General features: G+C 39.0%; 2 protein-coding genes across 12 annotated transcripts in view; one reads left to right on the top strand and one right to left on the bottom strand.

Annotated features, from left to right (window-relative positions):
* The window catches only part of git2a (G protein-coupled receptor kinase interacting ArfGAP 2a), an 83,733-nt gene extending 69,234 nt beyond the window's left edge, over window positions 1-14,499 (bottom strand). Inside the window, exon 1 of one of the 11 annotated variants that reach the window (XM_052032399.1) lies at window positions 14,093-14,499. In XM_052032399.1, coding sequence (XP_051888359.1) covers window positions 14,093-14,144 — 52 coding nt within the window. In that variant the 5' untranslated portion in view covers window positions 14,145-14,499. The remainder of the gene's footprint in view (window positions 1-14,092) is intronic. The other 10 variants (XM_052032398.1, XM_052032397.1, XM_052032400.1 and 7 more) reach the window with 10 other exon arrangements.
* A 127-nt stretch (window positions 14,500-14,626) lies between these two features.
* The window catches only part of ankrd13a (ankyrin repeat domain 13A), a 31,359-nt gene continuing 28,268 nt past the window's right edge, over window positions 14,627-17,717 (top strand). The window contains exon 1 of the mRNA XM_052032408.1: window positions 14,627-15,100. Within this exon, the coding sequence (XP_051888368.1) occupies window positions 15,008-15,100 (93 nt within the window). The 5' untranslated portion in view covers window positions 14,627-15,007. The remainder of the gene's footprint in view (window positions 15,101-17,717) is intronic.

Below are 17,717 nucleotides of genomic sequence, written 5' to 3'. Positions count from 1 at the left end.
GCGCTTGGAATTCTCCTGGCAGTGGAGGCTGAGGACTGACATATCAGTGATACTGTGGGAGGGGGGAGTTGAAATAACTGGCAACAGATCTCCCCTTGGAACCTTGCAGCCTAACAGCATGAACATTGAATTCTCCCACTTTAAGTAATTCCCACCCACCCCCCCCCCCATGCTTCTTCTCTTCTCCCCTTTCCTAGCCTCTTTTTCCTACCCATTTCCTTTCTCTCCTTACCTTTTGACCCATCCCTGGAGGATCTGCTCTCCCCTCCTCCCTTACACCTGCCTATCACTATGGTCTTACCTGCATCTACCTATCACCACCTTGTATCCACACCACCTCCCCTCTTTTGTCCACCTATCACTGCTCTGCTTTTCCCTCTTGTATATTGGGCTTCCCCTTTTCCTATCCTAACCCAAAATGTTGACTGCCTGCTTTTCTCCACAGATGCTGCTTGGCCTGCTGAGTTCCTCCAGCATCATCAGATGTAGTTTCAAGCTCAGTCTGCCATGCCCATTAATGGGAAACCATTTTGGTAGGTCACAATTGCAGGAAAAATTGTACAGTTCTCTCTGATGGTTCAACAGCAAACTTGAGAACTTGGTACTTTCTAATTGAAATTGAGGGCTAGGAAGGTGATTATATTCATGGTCTCCTGTCACCATATTCCAAAATGGCTAATGCTTCAAGAACTAGAATTTTAATCAAAACTAAATATTCTTACTTTCAAGGTTAGATTTTCTTTTCAATTTTCATTCAATCTGTCAGCATCTGGACTTAAAGTGTAATCTATAACATTAGAAGTTCTGGCCAATACTTCACACACAAGAATGGAATCATATAGCAGATTGCAAGAGTTTAAACATAATTTGCAACCATTTCTACGAGGTGTTTTCTTCCACTAGTATTAAAAGTATCGTCATGACAGCCCGAGCAAAAAACATGAAAGCAGGAAGTTGAACAGGAAGTGCATGTTTAATAAAAAAAAATGCACATTTCAATTCCGGGTACAAACCAATATCTTTAGTTACTCTAAACACCCAGTACACACTACATTCACTATCCTGCTTAATATCAGATTATATGATGACTGAAGAATGGAAACAAATAACTCAGTTTACAAAACTGATCACTAATAACAAGGCGGAGAAACGGTTGGGAAATGCAAATTAATAAAGACATACAGATTTTGTTAATATTCACATCTGTCATTTGAATTATATCCATTTCCTTATTTATCCAATTTTAATGCTTTCAGGAGAGTGAATGGGGAAGGAGGCAGTTCAGATTGAAGGGGTGGTGGTCTCTTCTCAAATTTCTGTGGGAAGATGTGTACCAAATAAGTCATGTTGATTCCTGCCAACTCTTTTTGTCTTCTATTTTCTCATGCAAATTATTGTCTAGTTTAACAAATTGTCTGAGGGGCAGAACAAGGTATGAATGTTGGTCATGCAGTAAAATTGGCAGGATCTTACAAGTGACAACTGTGTTGGCAACATCAATGGCCTAAATGATGGGAGCAAAAAAACATATCCAAATTTACCAATAGCACAGAGAAAGGCAACTTTAAGCTGAGGGAAGAAACATTAAATTACACAAGATATTAATAGATTAAATTAATTGTGAAAACCAGTGATAAAAGGATGGATATATATGGCAATCCAGTTTGGACTTGTAAAGGATAGATTAGGGCATTTTCTAAATGGTGTAAAGCTAAAAAGATAGATACTTGAGTCCATGTATGTAGATTATTAAAATGCCATGACAGGGACAAAAAAAAAATCAAAAAGGCTAACAGAACACATGCCTTTATATCTTGAGGACTAGATCACAAGAGAACACAAGCAATGCTTCAGTTCCAGGCACCGCAGTGAATGGAAAGATATTTATTCTTGCAGGGAATGTAACATTTTAACCCAGATAACAACTCCAAATTTCAAGGAATAAATTACAAGATTACTCAATCTATGGTTGTATTCCCTGGAAATGAGTATGCTAATGTGTGACTCGATCATGGTTTACAAGATGTTAAGGGAAGGTAATATATGGAGAGAAACTATTATGGTCGGTTGGTGTGTCTGGGAACAGAACACACTGCTTAAAGACTAGAGCTAGATTTTTCATAAGTGAAAGTAGATAGTGTTGCTCGATGCAAAGAGTTGTAGATGTTTGGAACCCTTCAGGCAAACAACTATTGATGCCACATCAATTCTGAATTTTAAATACTTTATTTTAGCTAACTTGATACTTGCTTAAAGCTAACATGGGACGACACAGTATTATATGGAATTTTATCACAGATCAGTCACAACCTCAATGAATAATGGAAATGGCTGAGGGACTAAGATCAGCTCTTCATCTTTAGGAGCCATTGATGTCCCTGTAAAATGAGGGGAAATAGTGAGTCTGGAAAAAAAAAATCTGAGTTTTGGACAATGTGTCCATACTATCACCAAGAGCACTTTTAATCACCATCATTGCTTGATTCTACTTCAGCTCAACTACTGCTGGAACCACCATCAGTGCCATTATTGGCTCTACACTGCCTGGCTCCAACACTCCACTGGCTAGCCTTCCAAATTTGACCTTATGCAAACTAGAGATCATCCAAAATTCTGCCACACTTATCAAGCACAAAATCCTGTTCACCCACTATGTCCGTGCATGTCAAACTTCACTGATTCACCAACCAACCCCTCGAACAAGAACAAAATAATTTATTTACAATTATAAGATCTTGCATGCCATCCTGTACACCTCCCTGCCTATCCACCACAATCACTTCCATAACCTTTTCCTGCTGTACAAGCTTTCGAGATCTCAGTGCTCTCAGATCCCAGCAAAAGGACCTCTATCTTTTAAGGTACTCCTTAGAACAAATTTTTTCGATTAAGTCAGTGGTCATCTGTCCTGATACCTCTGCAGTTTCAGTTGCAAATTTTTGTTTGATAATGCTTCTGTTGCATACTGGACATTTGTAAAACTTTGATAGCATCTTCAAAAGGAAGTTTTTGCTATCAAGTTCCATTGTTCCAACTATTGCTTCATGTGCCGTGGAAAACATTTGAACATGCAACAAAGTGCAGATTTCCAGGGTGTTTTGCTACAGGACTGCTGTATAAATAACTAAAAATCACATCAGTTCAAGCAATTTCCTTTGAGTGGACGAGAGAAGATTGCAAATTTCAGAATTTCTGCATTAAACTTTGCACAGACACTGTACACAGTGCATCCTTAACATACTTCAGCCAAAATTAAAACAACTATAGAACAATGGAAGAGCCTTATGTATTTTCTAAACATTTAAAAGCCAGGCCAGTGTGAAAAAGGCATTTTGAAGTGCACTGAAGTTATTCTTCCTATGGTATTAGATCTTTCCATATCTTTCACTGGCAGAAGAAAAAAAAATGACACTATTTTCTTCTGTAGTGATAACACAACTTTAGTATTGGAAGCTGGAAACCATTTCACTACAATACGGTTGCAGGGAAAAAGAGGTCAGAAATACAAAATAATGTCTTAAGACCTTTGGAAAACAGCAAGCATCAAATCAGTGACATGTATTTAAAAGAAGTGGTTCAAGATTTGTCTAGCGATATACATTACTGAAACTTTAATTGAACAGGAAAACAATCAATGCAAATAAAAGCTGACGTTGGCTGATCAATCACATCTTTTCACAGGCTAAGCTCCATCCTTTTCATAGAGCTCAGAAACAGACCCTTCAGCCCACCATGTCCACGTTGATCATCAAGGACTTATCTACACTAATCCTATTTAACAGCACTTGGTCCATAACCTTCTTTCCTGTGAGCTCCAATTCACTCTGAACCTTTATGTCAGCTTTATTTGGTGGCAAGTTTTGGCTACGTGCTTGTAAAAGCCACTTACCACTGGATGATCCAAATTAAATGCATGTTTTAATCATGCACACAACACCATGAAAGCAGACTGGGGGGTGGGCCCGGGGCAGCATGCTTCTCACATGATTTCCACATCTCAGAAGTGACTCACCTAAAAGTGAAACTCAATGACCAAGTGACAAACTTACCTCCAACAAATAGCAATTATACAAGTGAGGAACTTACTGCTGAGCAAGCTTATGGCAATTATATCAGGCGTTAGTGAAAGCACTCGAAATATTATGAACAGGTTCAGTCACCAGGCAAGGATAAAAATGCAATAGCAGGAATGCAATTAAAGTTCACCAGATTGATTGCTGGTTGGGGCAGATTTCTCTTTTGAGAAGCGATTAAGCAGAAAGGCTTAATCTCCCTAGAGTCTACAGGAATGAGAGGATCTCACTTGAGACATATCAAAATTCTTATGAGTCTTTACAGGGTGGAGATGGGAATGGTGCCTTCCTTGACTGGAGAGCCTAGAAATAGGGGCAAGTCTCATAATATGGGGTTGGCCATTCAGGACTGAGATAAGAAGAAAGGTCTTCACCCACCCAGATGAAAGTGAGTCTTTAGCATTCTCTACCTAAGTGAGTTGTGGAGGTTGTATGCTCAAGACAAAGATCAGATTTCTTGGAAAGAATCAAAGAATATAGGGTTAGTGCAGGAAAGTGGCACATAAAAAAAACAATGAGCTGAATGAATGGCAAAGCAGGGGCAAGGGGTTTGCTCTTTTTTTATGTTCTTATGATTTTATAATGTAAATATCATGCAAATGCAGAAGTTGAGAATCAGCGAAGGGCGAATACAAAAGCTAAAAAAAGGTGGGAACAGTAAATGAGATCATACAATTTTTTTTTCCAAATGCACCTTCAGTTGTAATATTAACTCAATAAACCACAAAGCATTTCTCGGGGTATCCCAAAGCACTTGATCATTTACAGTAAAATTCCAACAATCCACTATCTGCCTACTCAGAAAGCTCAATGCATCTGGCTCACAGCTGATGTTTCTCACATTCCCTTGAAACTCACTGGGGCCCCAATTCCTGCACACCCTTTAAATGCAGTTTCATTGGAAAACTTATAATACACTGTGTCATTCAAAAAAAGTGAATTTAAAGTATGTTGAGGTAATAAAAATAGCATCTAATAATCTGGAAAATCTGCCAGTCCAGCATCAAAGTTCCAAGTGTGACGGATTATCAAAGCTATACACTAGTTACTTTTTAAGTGTAGTCACCACAAAGCAGACAAGTACCAGCAGCACTAAAGTACATTAGGACAGATGAATTATATGCAGGTGACAGTGATTTTCTTTGCGACCTGAATGTTAAAGTAAAGCATGATCTCAGGAAAAAACAATGAATTATATGAAAGGAACTACAATACAATTATATGTTGCCATCATCTGGTTCCGGACAGAACAGACATTTCTGCACACCTTGTTTCTGGCTACAGTCTCAGAAAATCCACTACTCACACATTTCTCTTCATTTCTGCTGCCTCTCGTGTTCTATTCCTTCCCTGCTGGTATTCCTCCTTTGCCCAACCACATTACTCTGTTCTTGGTGGGTGCCCAATCTGACTTAACTGCTCTGCCCACCTCCTATTGTTCCATCACACAATTAGCATCTCAGATTGTCTACTGTCAATAAAAATAACCTCAAGACTTTTTATTATTTATAGGACAACCAGTATTTAATGCCTGGCCCCAATTGTCTTCCAGGTGGTAGTAGTGAGGCCACACCTTGAATCACTGTTGCCCTGCTGGTGAAGTCACTCCACTATATTGCTGGGGAGTTCTGGAAGTTAGACACAGCAATGATGAAGAAACAGTGATATTTCCAAATCAAGATGGCAAATACCTTGCACAGGAACCTTAACCTAGTGCTCCTCCCATGCACCTTCTAACTTTGCCCTACATGGTGACAAAGATCATGGGTTTGGGAGATGCTGTTGAAGAAACCTTGGAAAATTGCTGAACTGCATTTTGTAGATCAAACACACTTATAGCTGTGGAGAGAATACTAAGATTGGTAGCATTAGATTGGAAGTGATTCCACAAGCAACTCATAAAATACTGGCAGATATCTCACTGTTATCAGACTCGAGTGGACCTCTCATATGCTAAAAGATAAACTCTTCATCTCCCAATTTACCTTGTCGTGGCCCTTTCACTTTATTTGTCTACTTGTGCTGCACTTTCCCTGTAACTGCAATACTATATTTTGCTTTCCTTTTACTACCTTGATATAATCATACGTGACATGATCTGTCTGGATGGCACACAAAACAAGCTTTTCATTGTATCTGAGTACATATGGCATTAATAATCCAATAAAGTATGCTAATCAAAATGCTTAATGCAGGTAGCTTACAAAAAGAGCACCTGAGCTCCTTCTGCACTTGTCCAAAGCACTGGTCCACTGAAACACCAGCCTCAAACACAAGTCCTCAATAGAGGACAGGAGTACAACTAGGATAAACAGTGCAGAGTGGCACATGAGCTGCGAGCATTGATTTCACTGATATTCTTCTCTGATCTCAATTTATGTGAGACATTTTCTGTGTTAGTTATTTAACATCCCAGCTTTTATTCTACCCAACAGAAATGTATAACAACAATTTTAGGACATTCTTGGTCACTGGGGGGGGGGGGGGGGGGGGTGCAGGTGGAGGGTGCGGTTGTTGCTTGGAGGAGAGAGTTGGATGCAAAATTTAACAACTTTCATATTTAAAAGAGGATACAGTGTGCATTACCAGATTGAAAAGCAAAAGAGATGAATGGGGAGGAAGGTGTTAGCTAAGATACCAAGTTTCCAGCATAAACTGAACAGATGGCTTTGATCTTGCCAATGTAAACAGTAAAAAAAATTCTGGCTCATTAACAACTTTATGTTAAACTTTCAAAGCCTGTTGCTTTGTTGTTGACTGTCATCAGTAGACATGTGAAGACCAGTCTCAAGTTCAACAATTTGAAAACTATTAAATACACCTTCAGTTGTAATATTAACTCAATAAGCCACAAAGCATTTCTCAGAGTATCCCACAGCACTTAACATAATTTACAGTAAAACTCTAACAATTCACTATCCACCTACTCAAAACTCAATGCTAAACACCTATGTAATTCAGGGCAAAGGTGGGGAGGGGTTTCCAGAGCAAAATTTCTCATCTATTGGATTCATTATTTCTAATGAGAAATGGGACAACTTTTCCACATTCAATGTTCTATTATATATAAAAAAATAACTAAAACTGTGGAAAATTTTGTTTTTGGAGCCATGACAGGCTCCAAATTTAATTAGTCATAATCATTGATGAATAAACACTGGGACCTACTCTGTAACTTTATAGAACCAGTACAGCCTTAGATCCACTCAATCAATACTGTCATTTTCTTCCTTGGCCAATACCCCAGTGCAGACATACTAACCTTATAAAAAGGCATTAAACCAATGCTTTAATTAGCTGTTCAGTTATCTAAAAAGTGCAGCATTGCGGGTGGTACTGTCCGTCTCTCAGACCAGATTTTAAACTGATACTTTACCTGGCTGTTCAGGCAGCAAAAAGAGTAGGAGGGTAACCCAACTGCACATCCAGCAGTCAAACCCAATGCACTACCAAAGAAACTGGTTGCTATTTTTACCTTGTTTCTGGCTACTTGCCATGTGGAAGCTACATCTCTCTACAGGATGAATACGATTACAATTCAGAAAAAAAATTAACATCTACTAAATGCTTGGGGACAAAGATTTTTCTAATATAACATACACAAACATTCATGGGATGAGAACATTGCTAATCAGACAAAGATTTGCTACCCATTCCCAATTGCCCTATTTAATGAGGGGCAATGCAATTTCAGAGAGCAGTTACGAATCAACCATGCTGTTGTGTGTGGAGGAATACACAAGTCAGACCAGAGAAGGACTCCAGATTTCTTTCCCTAAGAGACATTAGTGAATCAGATTTTGTAACAATGGCTAATGTTACTGATTAAGCATTTAATTATAGATTTATTTAATTGACTGAATTTAAAATGCCAGCTACTGCAATATGATTTGTACTTGTGCAACAGGATCTCAGAGCACACTTCTGCATTTCCTGTCAAGTAGATTAAACATTATAGCACTGCACCCAGTGCAAAAATAGATAAACGCCAATGTTTTCAATTTGTAGGCAATTCTGTAGGATCAACAAATGGATGCAAGACATCAAAGTAACCAAAAGAGAGGTATAGTTACGTCATGTCTGTGGACTCAGTAGAAGTAATATTGCCCACATTATGCCACATCTAAAATAGCAATCCTTCAGATTCTGTATGGTATTAAAAGCAATCTCCTTAAAATCTTACACAGCCTTAAGTAAATCAGCATTCATCTAAATGATTTACAGATATGCCTCCAGCAATCTGGCATAGAATCAGAAGTTGGTAAACCCCGTCCCATTGAATATAATGATGATATTATTGTTAAACATCCAGGGCTATATGTCAGGACATTTTAATCAGTCCAAGTTAGTCCAGAACAGAGACTGCAGATGCCCAAGGGAGGGAAGTAATGGAAACCAGTTTTCTTCAGACAATCAAACAATTTATGAAATAAAAACAGAAAATGTGATTAGACTATAGATAAAAATCATTCAAAAATACAGAAAGCCACTTGTTGACTTTTGTCAGTTAATGGAACCATTTGACCTAGAAATTAGGAAGAATGATGTAACTACTTTGCAACATAGCTTACTAATATGGTCAACATTCAGTGTGTTCTGGCTATGCAAGTTTAGAAAGTAACCAAGCACATTTTTATGAGTATAACTCAGTAATTGCATCACCTATTGTCTCCAAGGCTTAATGTATTTTCCAAGTTGTCTTGTAATCATGATGCACTATAGACAAATACATTTTTAAAGACCCTTGCCTCATTTATTAATGAATATGTGACAGGTCAGGCAGCATCTGTGTTGCAGTCTGATCTGAAACAAACTGTTCCTCTTTCTGCAAATGCTGACTGGCCAGAATGTTTCCAGCATTTTGTGTTTTCATTTCAGATCTCGACCATCTGCAGTTTTTAAAAAAAATTCACTAACAAAATTCATAAATTACCAGATCAATTGGACACAAACAAAATGTCTTCCCAACTTCTGGGTACCTTCTGAATTTATAATGAAACAGAGGAACATATCTTCAAGCCAAGGCCTAAAATACGATGTCCCTTGTACGATATGATGGACTCTGACCTCATGATCTACCTTGTTGTGACCTTGCACCTTATTGCACTGCACTTTCTCTGTAGCTGTGACACTTTACTCTGTATTGTTATTGTTCTTACCTGTACTACCTCAATGCACTCTGTACTAACCCAATGTAACTGCGCTGTTTAATGATCTGTACAATCGGTATGCAAGACAAGTTTTTCACTGTACCTCATTACAAGTGACAATAATAAACCAATACCAAATATGAATCTTGGAAATTTACAACAGAGGCGTTCCAAATCCCAACCTCTTTTGTTGAGTGAAATTCTTCTTCTTTAACTCTACTCTAATTTCCCAATTACCTTAAATCTGTGCCCTGATTACTGGCTTCTCTGTGGTGCAAAATAACTCCTTCGTCATCAACCCATCCCAAGGCTCTCATTCTTATAGTCCTAAAGTATTTCTTCCCTCAGCCTCTTGTTTTACATCAAACAGATCCAATCTAGCCAATCTTTACTTAACTAAATTTCTCCAGCCCTGACTACACCCTCATAAATCTCATCTGTACTCTCTAGTACTATCACATCCTTCCCATTTTCAGTGACTAAATCTTCAGCAATGGGCTACCGTTTTACACAGTTCAAGCAGGACCACCCTGCTCATATTCCAAGCCTCAGCCAACAGAATGACGCCATGTTCCTCTTAACCAACTGATTTATCTGTCCGGCTACATTCAAGGATCTCTGGATATGAACTGCAAGGTCCTTTATTCCTCCAAATATTTCAGCATTTCATTATATCTTGAATATTCCTTTGCCTCCTTTACTCTCACCAAACACATTTCTCTGTACCTAATTACATTAGCTACTTTTCTCCCACGATCAATCCATTGACTACAATTTACGTAGACTGTAGGAAGTGAAGAGTACATCTTGTACAATGTCTTGAAGGTTTTACATTAAAAAAATTTCCATTTTGTAAGCTTACCATCCACCCTGACAGTCACATTTCCATCTGCTGCCATGTGTGGCTTACAGTTGAAATTTGTATTAGTAACTAAGCATAATAGCTGGTAGCACTAGTCAATAAAATTATCTACATTAATTTTTAAATAAACTCCTTGATACATTCATTAATGAGTCTTTAAATACATTACAATAACAAAAGATATTTGGACAGGTGCATGGATAGGGAAGTTTAAAGGAATATGGGTCAAATGCAGGCAAATGGGACTAGCTTAGATGGGCATATTGGTTGGCATGGACAAGTTGGGCCAAAGGGTCTGTTTCCGTGCTGTATGGCTCTATGACTATAAACACAGCATCTTGATTACAAGACAGCTTGAGAAACACACAAAGCCTTGGAAACAACAGGTAACATAAATAAGTTATGCTTATAAAGATTTTGGTTATGTTTCTAAACTTACCTAGCCAGGGCACATTAACTTTGATCAAATACCAATGGCTCCATCAAATGACAGAAATTAACATGTTGCTTTCTATATTTCTTAAAAGATTTTATCTGAAGTTACATCAACAGCAAACTCGTATTTGTTATGAGTTTATGCCCTTTTTTGAAGTGAGTTTATTGATAAGAATATTTTGACCTTAAAAATGAGCACTTTACAAAAAGTACCAGTAATACTATATGATGTAAAATACACAAATGCTGGAAAAACTGTGCCCAATTGTACAAATTACACAGCCAAATTCATCCATCAGAAGAAAAGCACTCTTTTGCCATTATCCAAAATGTTTGCTCTTTCTCAAACATCAATTACACTGGGTAGAAAATAATGCTGAATAGTATTCAATGAGTATAATTCTTTTCTCCATGCAATACCAACTGCCAGCATACCAGGTGTTATTTGGTTACTGGACTTTTGTTGCTGCCATTAATTAAGAGTTTCCAAAAGCAGTCTGGACAGCAGTGAGCTTATTTAGCATCGTGCAAATAAGTAGGAGTGTTTTCTGAATGGATGGGGTAAGCCATGGCAAAGAAATATACCATAGCCATGTTCAAATATAAATTAGCACTGCTATTTGTGGAAAACAATTCACAGCTTCAAATTATTTCCAGCAACTATAATGATAGACCTGTTATTAACACACAACTGTTGTTGAGTTCAAAACACTCTCTCCCTTTCTGGCCAACATCTTGAAAGATACGAGATAAACCACTGCTTAGATTCTTTCACAATCCAGGGATATGGCACACAAAGTTCAGATATTCGAATGTGTGTAGAAAGAGTGAAACACTGGTGTAACACTTAGACTTTCCTTCCATCAAGATTAACCTTGGCTTCCTCCTTCTCAAAGCTGGAGTTACGTATTTGAAGAAATAGAATCAACTCCTTTTTCAATTAAGGCAATTCCAACATGTTGCGAATTTAAAATACACAGTACCTCAAGTAGCACCAATGAACCAATTAATAAGTGGGATGGAAAGAATACAAAAAGGTATGCAGGAAGATGGTTAAAAATGACTAATAATCTTGCATGGAATATCGTGTATATTTTCACTCAAAATGAAATCAAAAAGATCATGGTCTTTTTAATATCTCCACACAATGCAAAAGAAAAAAAAACATATTTAATCATCACAATGTTTGCTGGTATTAAACCCAAGATAATTTGTGCAACTATTATCTAGAAAAGTTTGTACTTCAGTTCTTGCCCTCTCCCAGTGGCAATACTGAAAACTGAATGCTGTAAACTTTTGAAGCTTCCAAATAGCAGTTTTGCTGCACTCCTCTCCACACAGCCTAAAGATAACCATTATTATATAATGGCAATGCCATAACACTGAAGGCAGCCACATTCAATTACTACAAAAATCATAATACACAGCAATCAGTCATGGTGGATTCAAAAATTCAGATCACAAAGTTACTTAATACTGATATAAACATGCAGAAAAACAATTTCTCTTTTGTGAAAATGAAAGAAAATTCATTAAAAATACACACCGCAATGAAGCCTTTGTCCTTGTGCTGTCTTGCATCTACTTTTATTTTATAATTTAGCATGTGTTGCACTTCTTTGAGATTTTACAAGTATTGGGGCATAGACAAAAGTGTGCAAATAACAGCTTCTCTTCCAAGTACATCATACAATGGCATCCATTACTATTGGTGTGAGCAACTGACAGACAAGACACTGCAAACCAAGTCCACACTTTGTAATCCACGAGAGATTTATTTTAAAATCTTGGCAACAAAAATATTGACAAACTTTCATTAGATTGGGCAAGGAAGAAAAGTAAATTCTTTCCAAAGCATTATTCAGAAGTGATGCAATTTACATCATGCAGTATTTATAATACAAAATTTGTTACACATTGCACCAAAGCAAATGTTTTTGTAGAAATCCTCTAGCATATAAACGTTGGCATCACCTACATTAAGGAAATGCTGATACTCTTACAGAAAAACTGTTTGTTTTTTAAAAAAATAAATAGCAACAAATGGCATACCAGTTAAGTCAGTTTATACCAGAAGGAGTATCAAGAACAGAATGTGCATGATATTGCTCACAACACACAGTACATATATCCAGTCACAACATAAAAATCAGCAGATGCTGGAAGTCTAAAAAAAACCAGAATATACTAGAAAGACCTAGCAGGTCAGGCAGCATCCGTGGAATAAACAGAGTTAATATTTCAGGATAAGGACCCTCTGTCAGAACTCGGATCTTAGAGTTAACATTTCAGATCAAAGATCCAAACTCTGATGAAGGGCTTTTGAGCTGAAATGTTAACTGTTTCTCCTTCTACAGATGCTGCAAAACCTACTGGGTCTTTCCACCATTTCCCCTCACAGTGTGTTTTTTATTATATGAAAGAAAGACAGATTAGGTGACTGCTTTGCAGAAAATCTCCATTCAGTCTGGAAACATGACAGAGCTTTAACTTGTCTGTCATTTCAATTCACTTACTCCTGCTATGACTCCTCTTACATCATTTCAACAATGTTCAAATGGAGTTCAAGAACAACACCTCATCTGGTTGTAGACATCAGAACCTCCAAGTTTAATTTCAAACCAGCTTTTAGATTTCTATCAACTGAGATGTTTAATAGTAATTTCTTATGATTATTCTGCTTCTCCCAGTTACACCTCCTCCAGAGGATCTTTTGTTATTCAAAAATTTCTTTACTACCTTATTTCTGGTACAATCAATACTTTCATTTTCCACTCCAACTTCCCTGTCTCCATTTTACTTTTTAACTTCTCCCAATTTGGATGAAATGTTATTGCTGTCGCTCCCTCCACTGACACTGTTTGGTCTGGTGAATATTTCTAGTGTTTTGTTTTTAGTATGCACGTCCACAAGCAGAATGAAATACCTTTCAAAATCAGGTTTATTATCACTGACATGTCATGAAATTTGTTGTTTTGCAGTAGCAGTACAGTGCAAGACATAAAAAATTACTACGTTACCAAAATAAATAAATAGTGCAAAAGAGGAATAATGAGGTAGTGCTCATGTGTTCATGGACCAGTCAGAAATCTGATGGAGGGGAAGAAGCTTTCCAGTCACCCACTCATGGCCCACAGAACTTTGTCAACCTACATCCACAAATAACAGGAAATGTTGAATTTACCCACTCTGGATTGATACAAGCCATTTTGTACTTTTTGGAGAAATATTGCCCCATAGCGAATGGGTGGTTGATGGAGGAAGACAGGGTGAAAGAAATAAGAATTGATAGTACCAGAAATAGGGTGGTAAAGAAATTAGTGAACAAAAGATTGCCTGGAGGAGGTATAAATGGGTGAATAGATCCAGACTGTATCCAGACTGAGACCAGACTGCAGCTTTCACGCGTGTTGAACTTCCCTCACTTCCTCTGTGTAACAAGGGACTGGAGCTTGCTTGCATTTCCTCTCTCTCAGCTGCCAGACACAGCGCAGCACCAATGTTTGAGAGGGCCCTTCTTCCTTCCCCTACCCTACGCCCCCGTTCACTTCCACCCACAGCAATCGACTTACCGGGGACACTGCAGTCGGCGCAGATGTCGTTGCTCCTCAACCTTTTCGACATGGACAGCCGATAAATCGCACCACTCAGAATTTTTTCTTTAACGGAGGGAGAGAGGGAGGATTGGGGACAAAATAGAGGTGCGAAGCGCTGCACGGGGCGAACTGCGCGTCGCTGGCGTTAACGACCGGCTGCCATCGGCGCCAACTTTGGAGCCGAGCTCCAGTTCCTGCCGCTCTCGCTCTCGCTCTCGCCCCCGGCCCCAGCTGCCTGGAGACGCAGATTGGCATGACGGGAACTCGGAGGACCAGCCCGGCGCAATGCGCAGGCACCTACTGCCGACCCAACCACAACGCCAACCTGGAGGGGGTATTTGTAAATATGAAGTATTAACACAGACACTGAACCTTTCGTACAGCTGAGTATATTAATTCTGTATCAAGAAATAAGCAACACATCCTTTAATCTATACAACGGGATAGGCGTTATTGATCTATCCATGGGAAAAAATTGTTAATGACCAGCAGCTCTACCTGCTGCCGACTCATGCGCCCAAATTGGAATTAACCACAGCGAAAGGGAGGAGAGGGGTGGCGATGGTGTCCAAATAATTAATGTTTAAAAACATTAAATCAAAGTTTTTGGATCCCTCAGGGAGCGAAAAAGTGTAATATTTTACCAATTGTTCCGTTGTGGAAGCCCAGAATCCAGCAGTGGCTGGAAGAGGTGCGGGGGTGTCTGCGTGCCCCCTCTGGACGGTGTGGGAGCATTTCCTTGTTGCGGCTTCTTTCCTGTAAAGTTTGGAAAGTTTGAAAGTTTTATTTCCCCCCACCTCCTCCCCCTCTTCCCCTCACTGCATTTTGTATTTTTGGAGGTAAAGTGCGGAGGGGAGGGGTTTGTGTGGATGGTGAGGCTGAGCAACTAGGATGTGTACATTTGAAGACATCAGGAACAAATACAGGCTCCATCTGTTCGTCTGGCACAACCAGTACAGAGAGGTTGAGAAAGAACTGAAACAGGTAGGTCAGTCACACAGGAAGAAGGTATCAATCTCCTCTCTGTTTTTCCATCGTTACCAACGGAAGTCATCTTTGCAGCGGCTGTTCGGAAAATCCTCGCAGCTTCCTGGATTGTCTTAGCAGATTTTCAGGCGGCGTCGAGTTTTATGAGATGAAGGTCTCCGAAGTTCAGTGGGTTACGCAGTTTTTCCTGATCAAATAGGTCCCCCAGCCCCGTTCAATCGTTAGCGAGGTGGGGTTTGGTCTGAAATGTGTAGATGTTGCTTGTGAACGGGGCTGTCATGATTTAATTGTAAAATGGTCCCGGCCAAGGCCTAATTCTTCGGTCGTTCCTCAAGCAGGAACAGGTTCCGAGTAAACGCAGTTGAAGCTAAATTAATTACTGTTAACGCGTAGTTAAGATGCTGAGGACGAATAATGGTAATGTGAGATCAGCGCATATTCGTGATAATGCTGTATGTTGTGTTGCCTGAGGGGAGCGGATGGGCCATGTAACCCTTTTCTGAACATGATTTGTCACTGAGGTTACTGTTATTAACCATTTCCTTGATGTTTTAAACAAGACCTTTTGAAATAAAATGAAGAGACGTTTACCGTTAAAATAAGACAGTTATTCCGCACAGATGGTGATCTTTTGTGCCTGTGCCAAACCTTCACTTCTTTTTCCCAATTGCCCTGTAAGTTTTCCTATTCAACTTCCATGTTGAAAGTTTCTATTCATCTATTTGCACTTTTAAGTAGTACACTGCTGAATGTTGCATCCTGCTGTGTCCCTTTTTTTGCCAATCAATCATCCCAATTTTTTTTAACTTGCATCTTCTGGTTAAGGAAATCCCTTCTAATGGAAACAATTTCTCCTCTTTTCTCCCCATTGCAATCTTTTGCTCTAAGGAAAACAGCTCCAGTCTTTATGGTCCTTAATTCCTGTTTCTATCCAAATAACTCTTCCCTTGAAAGGCCATGACATTCTTCCTGAAGTGTAGTGCTCAGAATTAAAGACACTATTTCAGTTGAGTCCAAGTAAGTATTTTGTAAAAGTTTGGCATAATCTCTTTGCTTTTCCAATCTATAAAGCCATGCATTCTTCAAGGTTATCTTCAGAGATCTTCTGTCTTTTCCTCCCTTTCTGTTCTTGCAATTTAAATGGAACCCTTTACTTTGTTTTGCAAGATGCTTCACTTTACATTTCTCAGCATTAAATTTCAATTGTTATCTGACTACTTAGTTATGTCTTGTGAGAGAATCTGGAAACAAGGGATTGTCCATTTTGGATAGATAAGGTGAAGCTTTTTCTCACAGAGTCACAGGTCTCTGAAGCTCCCTTTCTCAAAGGGTGGTGGTTTGAATATTTTCAAGATAGAGGTAGATTGATTCTTGAAAGGCAAGGGCTATAAAAGGCTATCAGAGATGGGAAGGATTGCAGAATTGACGTTACAAGCAAATCAGCCTTGATCTTGTTGAGCAGGTTTGAGGAGCCTCATGATTTACTTATCTATTACAAAACAAAAGTAAATGTTCAGCTCATTCAATCCATGGAAGTCTCAGCAGATCAAATCCCATCAATCCTATTCTCCCTCTCCTTATTACCTTTAACTACTGCAACTTATTCTCTGTCACATGCCCATCAACTCCCCTTTGATGATTTTTGCCATTTATCTACATTATGGGGTAATTTACAATAGTCAGTTAACCTACCAGTACACCTTCTGGATGTGGGATTAAACTGGAGCACCCAGAAGAAAGCCGTGGGATAAGATACAAAGTCCACACAAGCAGTACTTGAGGGTCAAACCCAGGTCCTGAGTGCTGTGAGGTAGCAATGCTAACTGCCACATCATCTTCCTCCTGTTCTTAATTTGTATTTTTGTATGTACCCATATCCTTGTAAAGTCTGCTGAAGTCCTCTTCACTGTTTATTGCATTAACTTTGAAATTATGTCCTGGATACCCAAATTCAGCTTTTATTGTATATTCAAAAAAGGCAATCTATGGTTCTAATATTAATCCTGATAAAGACTACTTCCTTACAGTCTGAAAATCAAACTGTTTTGTGTCACTTAGCCATGGGCTTCAGTTTTGCTGGAGTCTATTACATAGCACTAGGGTCATGGAGTTAAACAGCATGGGAACAAGCCTTTTGGCCCAACTCAACCCATATTAACATGGTGCCTTCCTGAGTTAGTACCATTTTCCTGCATTCTGTCCCAGTGCCTTTTAAACATTGTAATTGTACCTATCCCTATTACTTGCTCCGGCAGCTTGATTCATATACCCACCACTCTCTGTGTGGGAAAACTTGCCTCTCAGGTCCCCTGTAAATCTTTCCTGTGTCACTTTAAACCTATGCCCTCCAGTTTTAGACACCTCTATCCTGGGAAAAAGATAGTGACGGTCCACCTTATCTATGCCCCTCATCATTTTATAAACCTCTACAAGATCACCCCTCAGCTTCCATCGGTCCAGGAAAAACGGACCCAGCCGATCCAGTCTCTCCTCAAAACTCAAGTAATCCAGTCCTGGTGACAATCCTGTGAATCTTTACTGCACCAGAATTGCACACAATCTTCCAGGTGCAGTCTCACCAACATCCTACACAGCTGTGACAGGGTGCCCCAAC

The sequence above is a fragment of the Pristis pectinata genome, chromosome 17, assembly GCF_009764475.1.
Source record: "Pristis pectinata isolate sPriPec2 chromosome 17, sPriPec2.1.pri, whole genome shotgun sequence".
Lineage (NCBI taxonomy): Eukaryota > Metazoa > Chordata > Chondrichthyes > Rhinopristiformes > Pristidae > Pristis > Pristis pectinata.
This window is presented reverse-complemented; position numbering and strand designations above follow the sequence as displayed.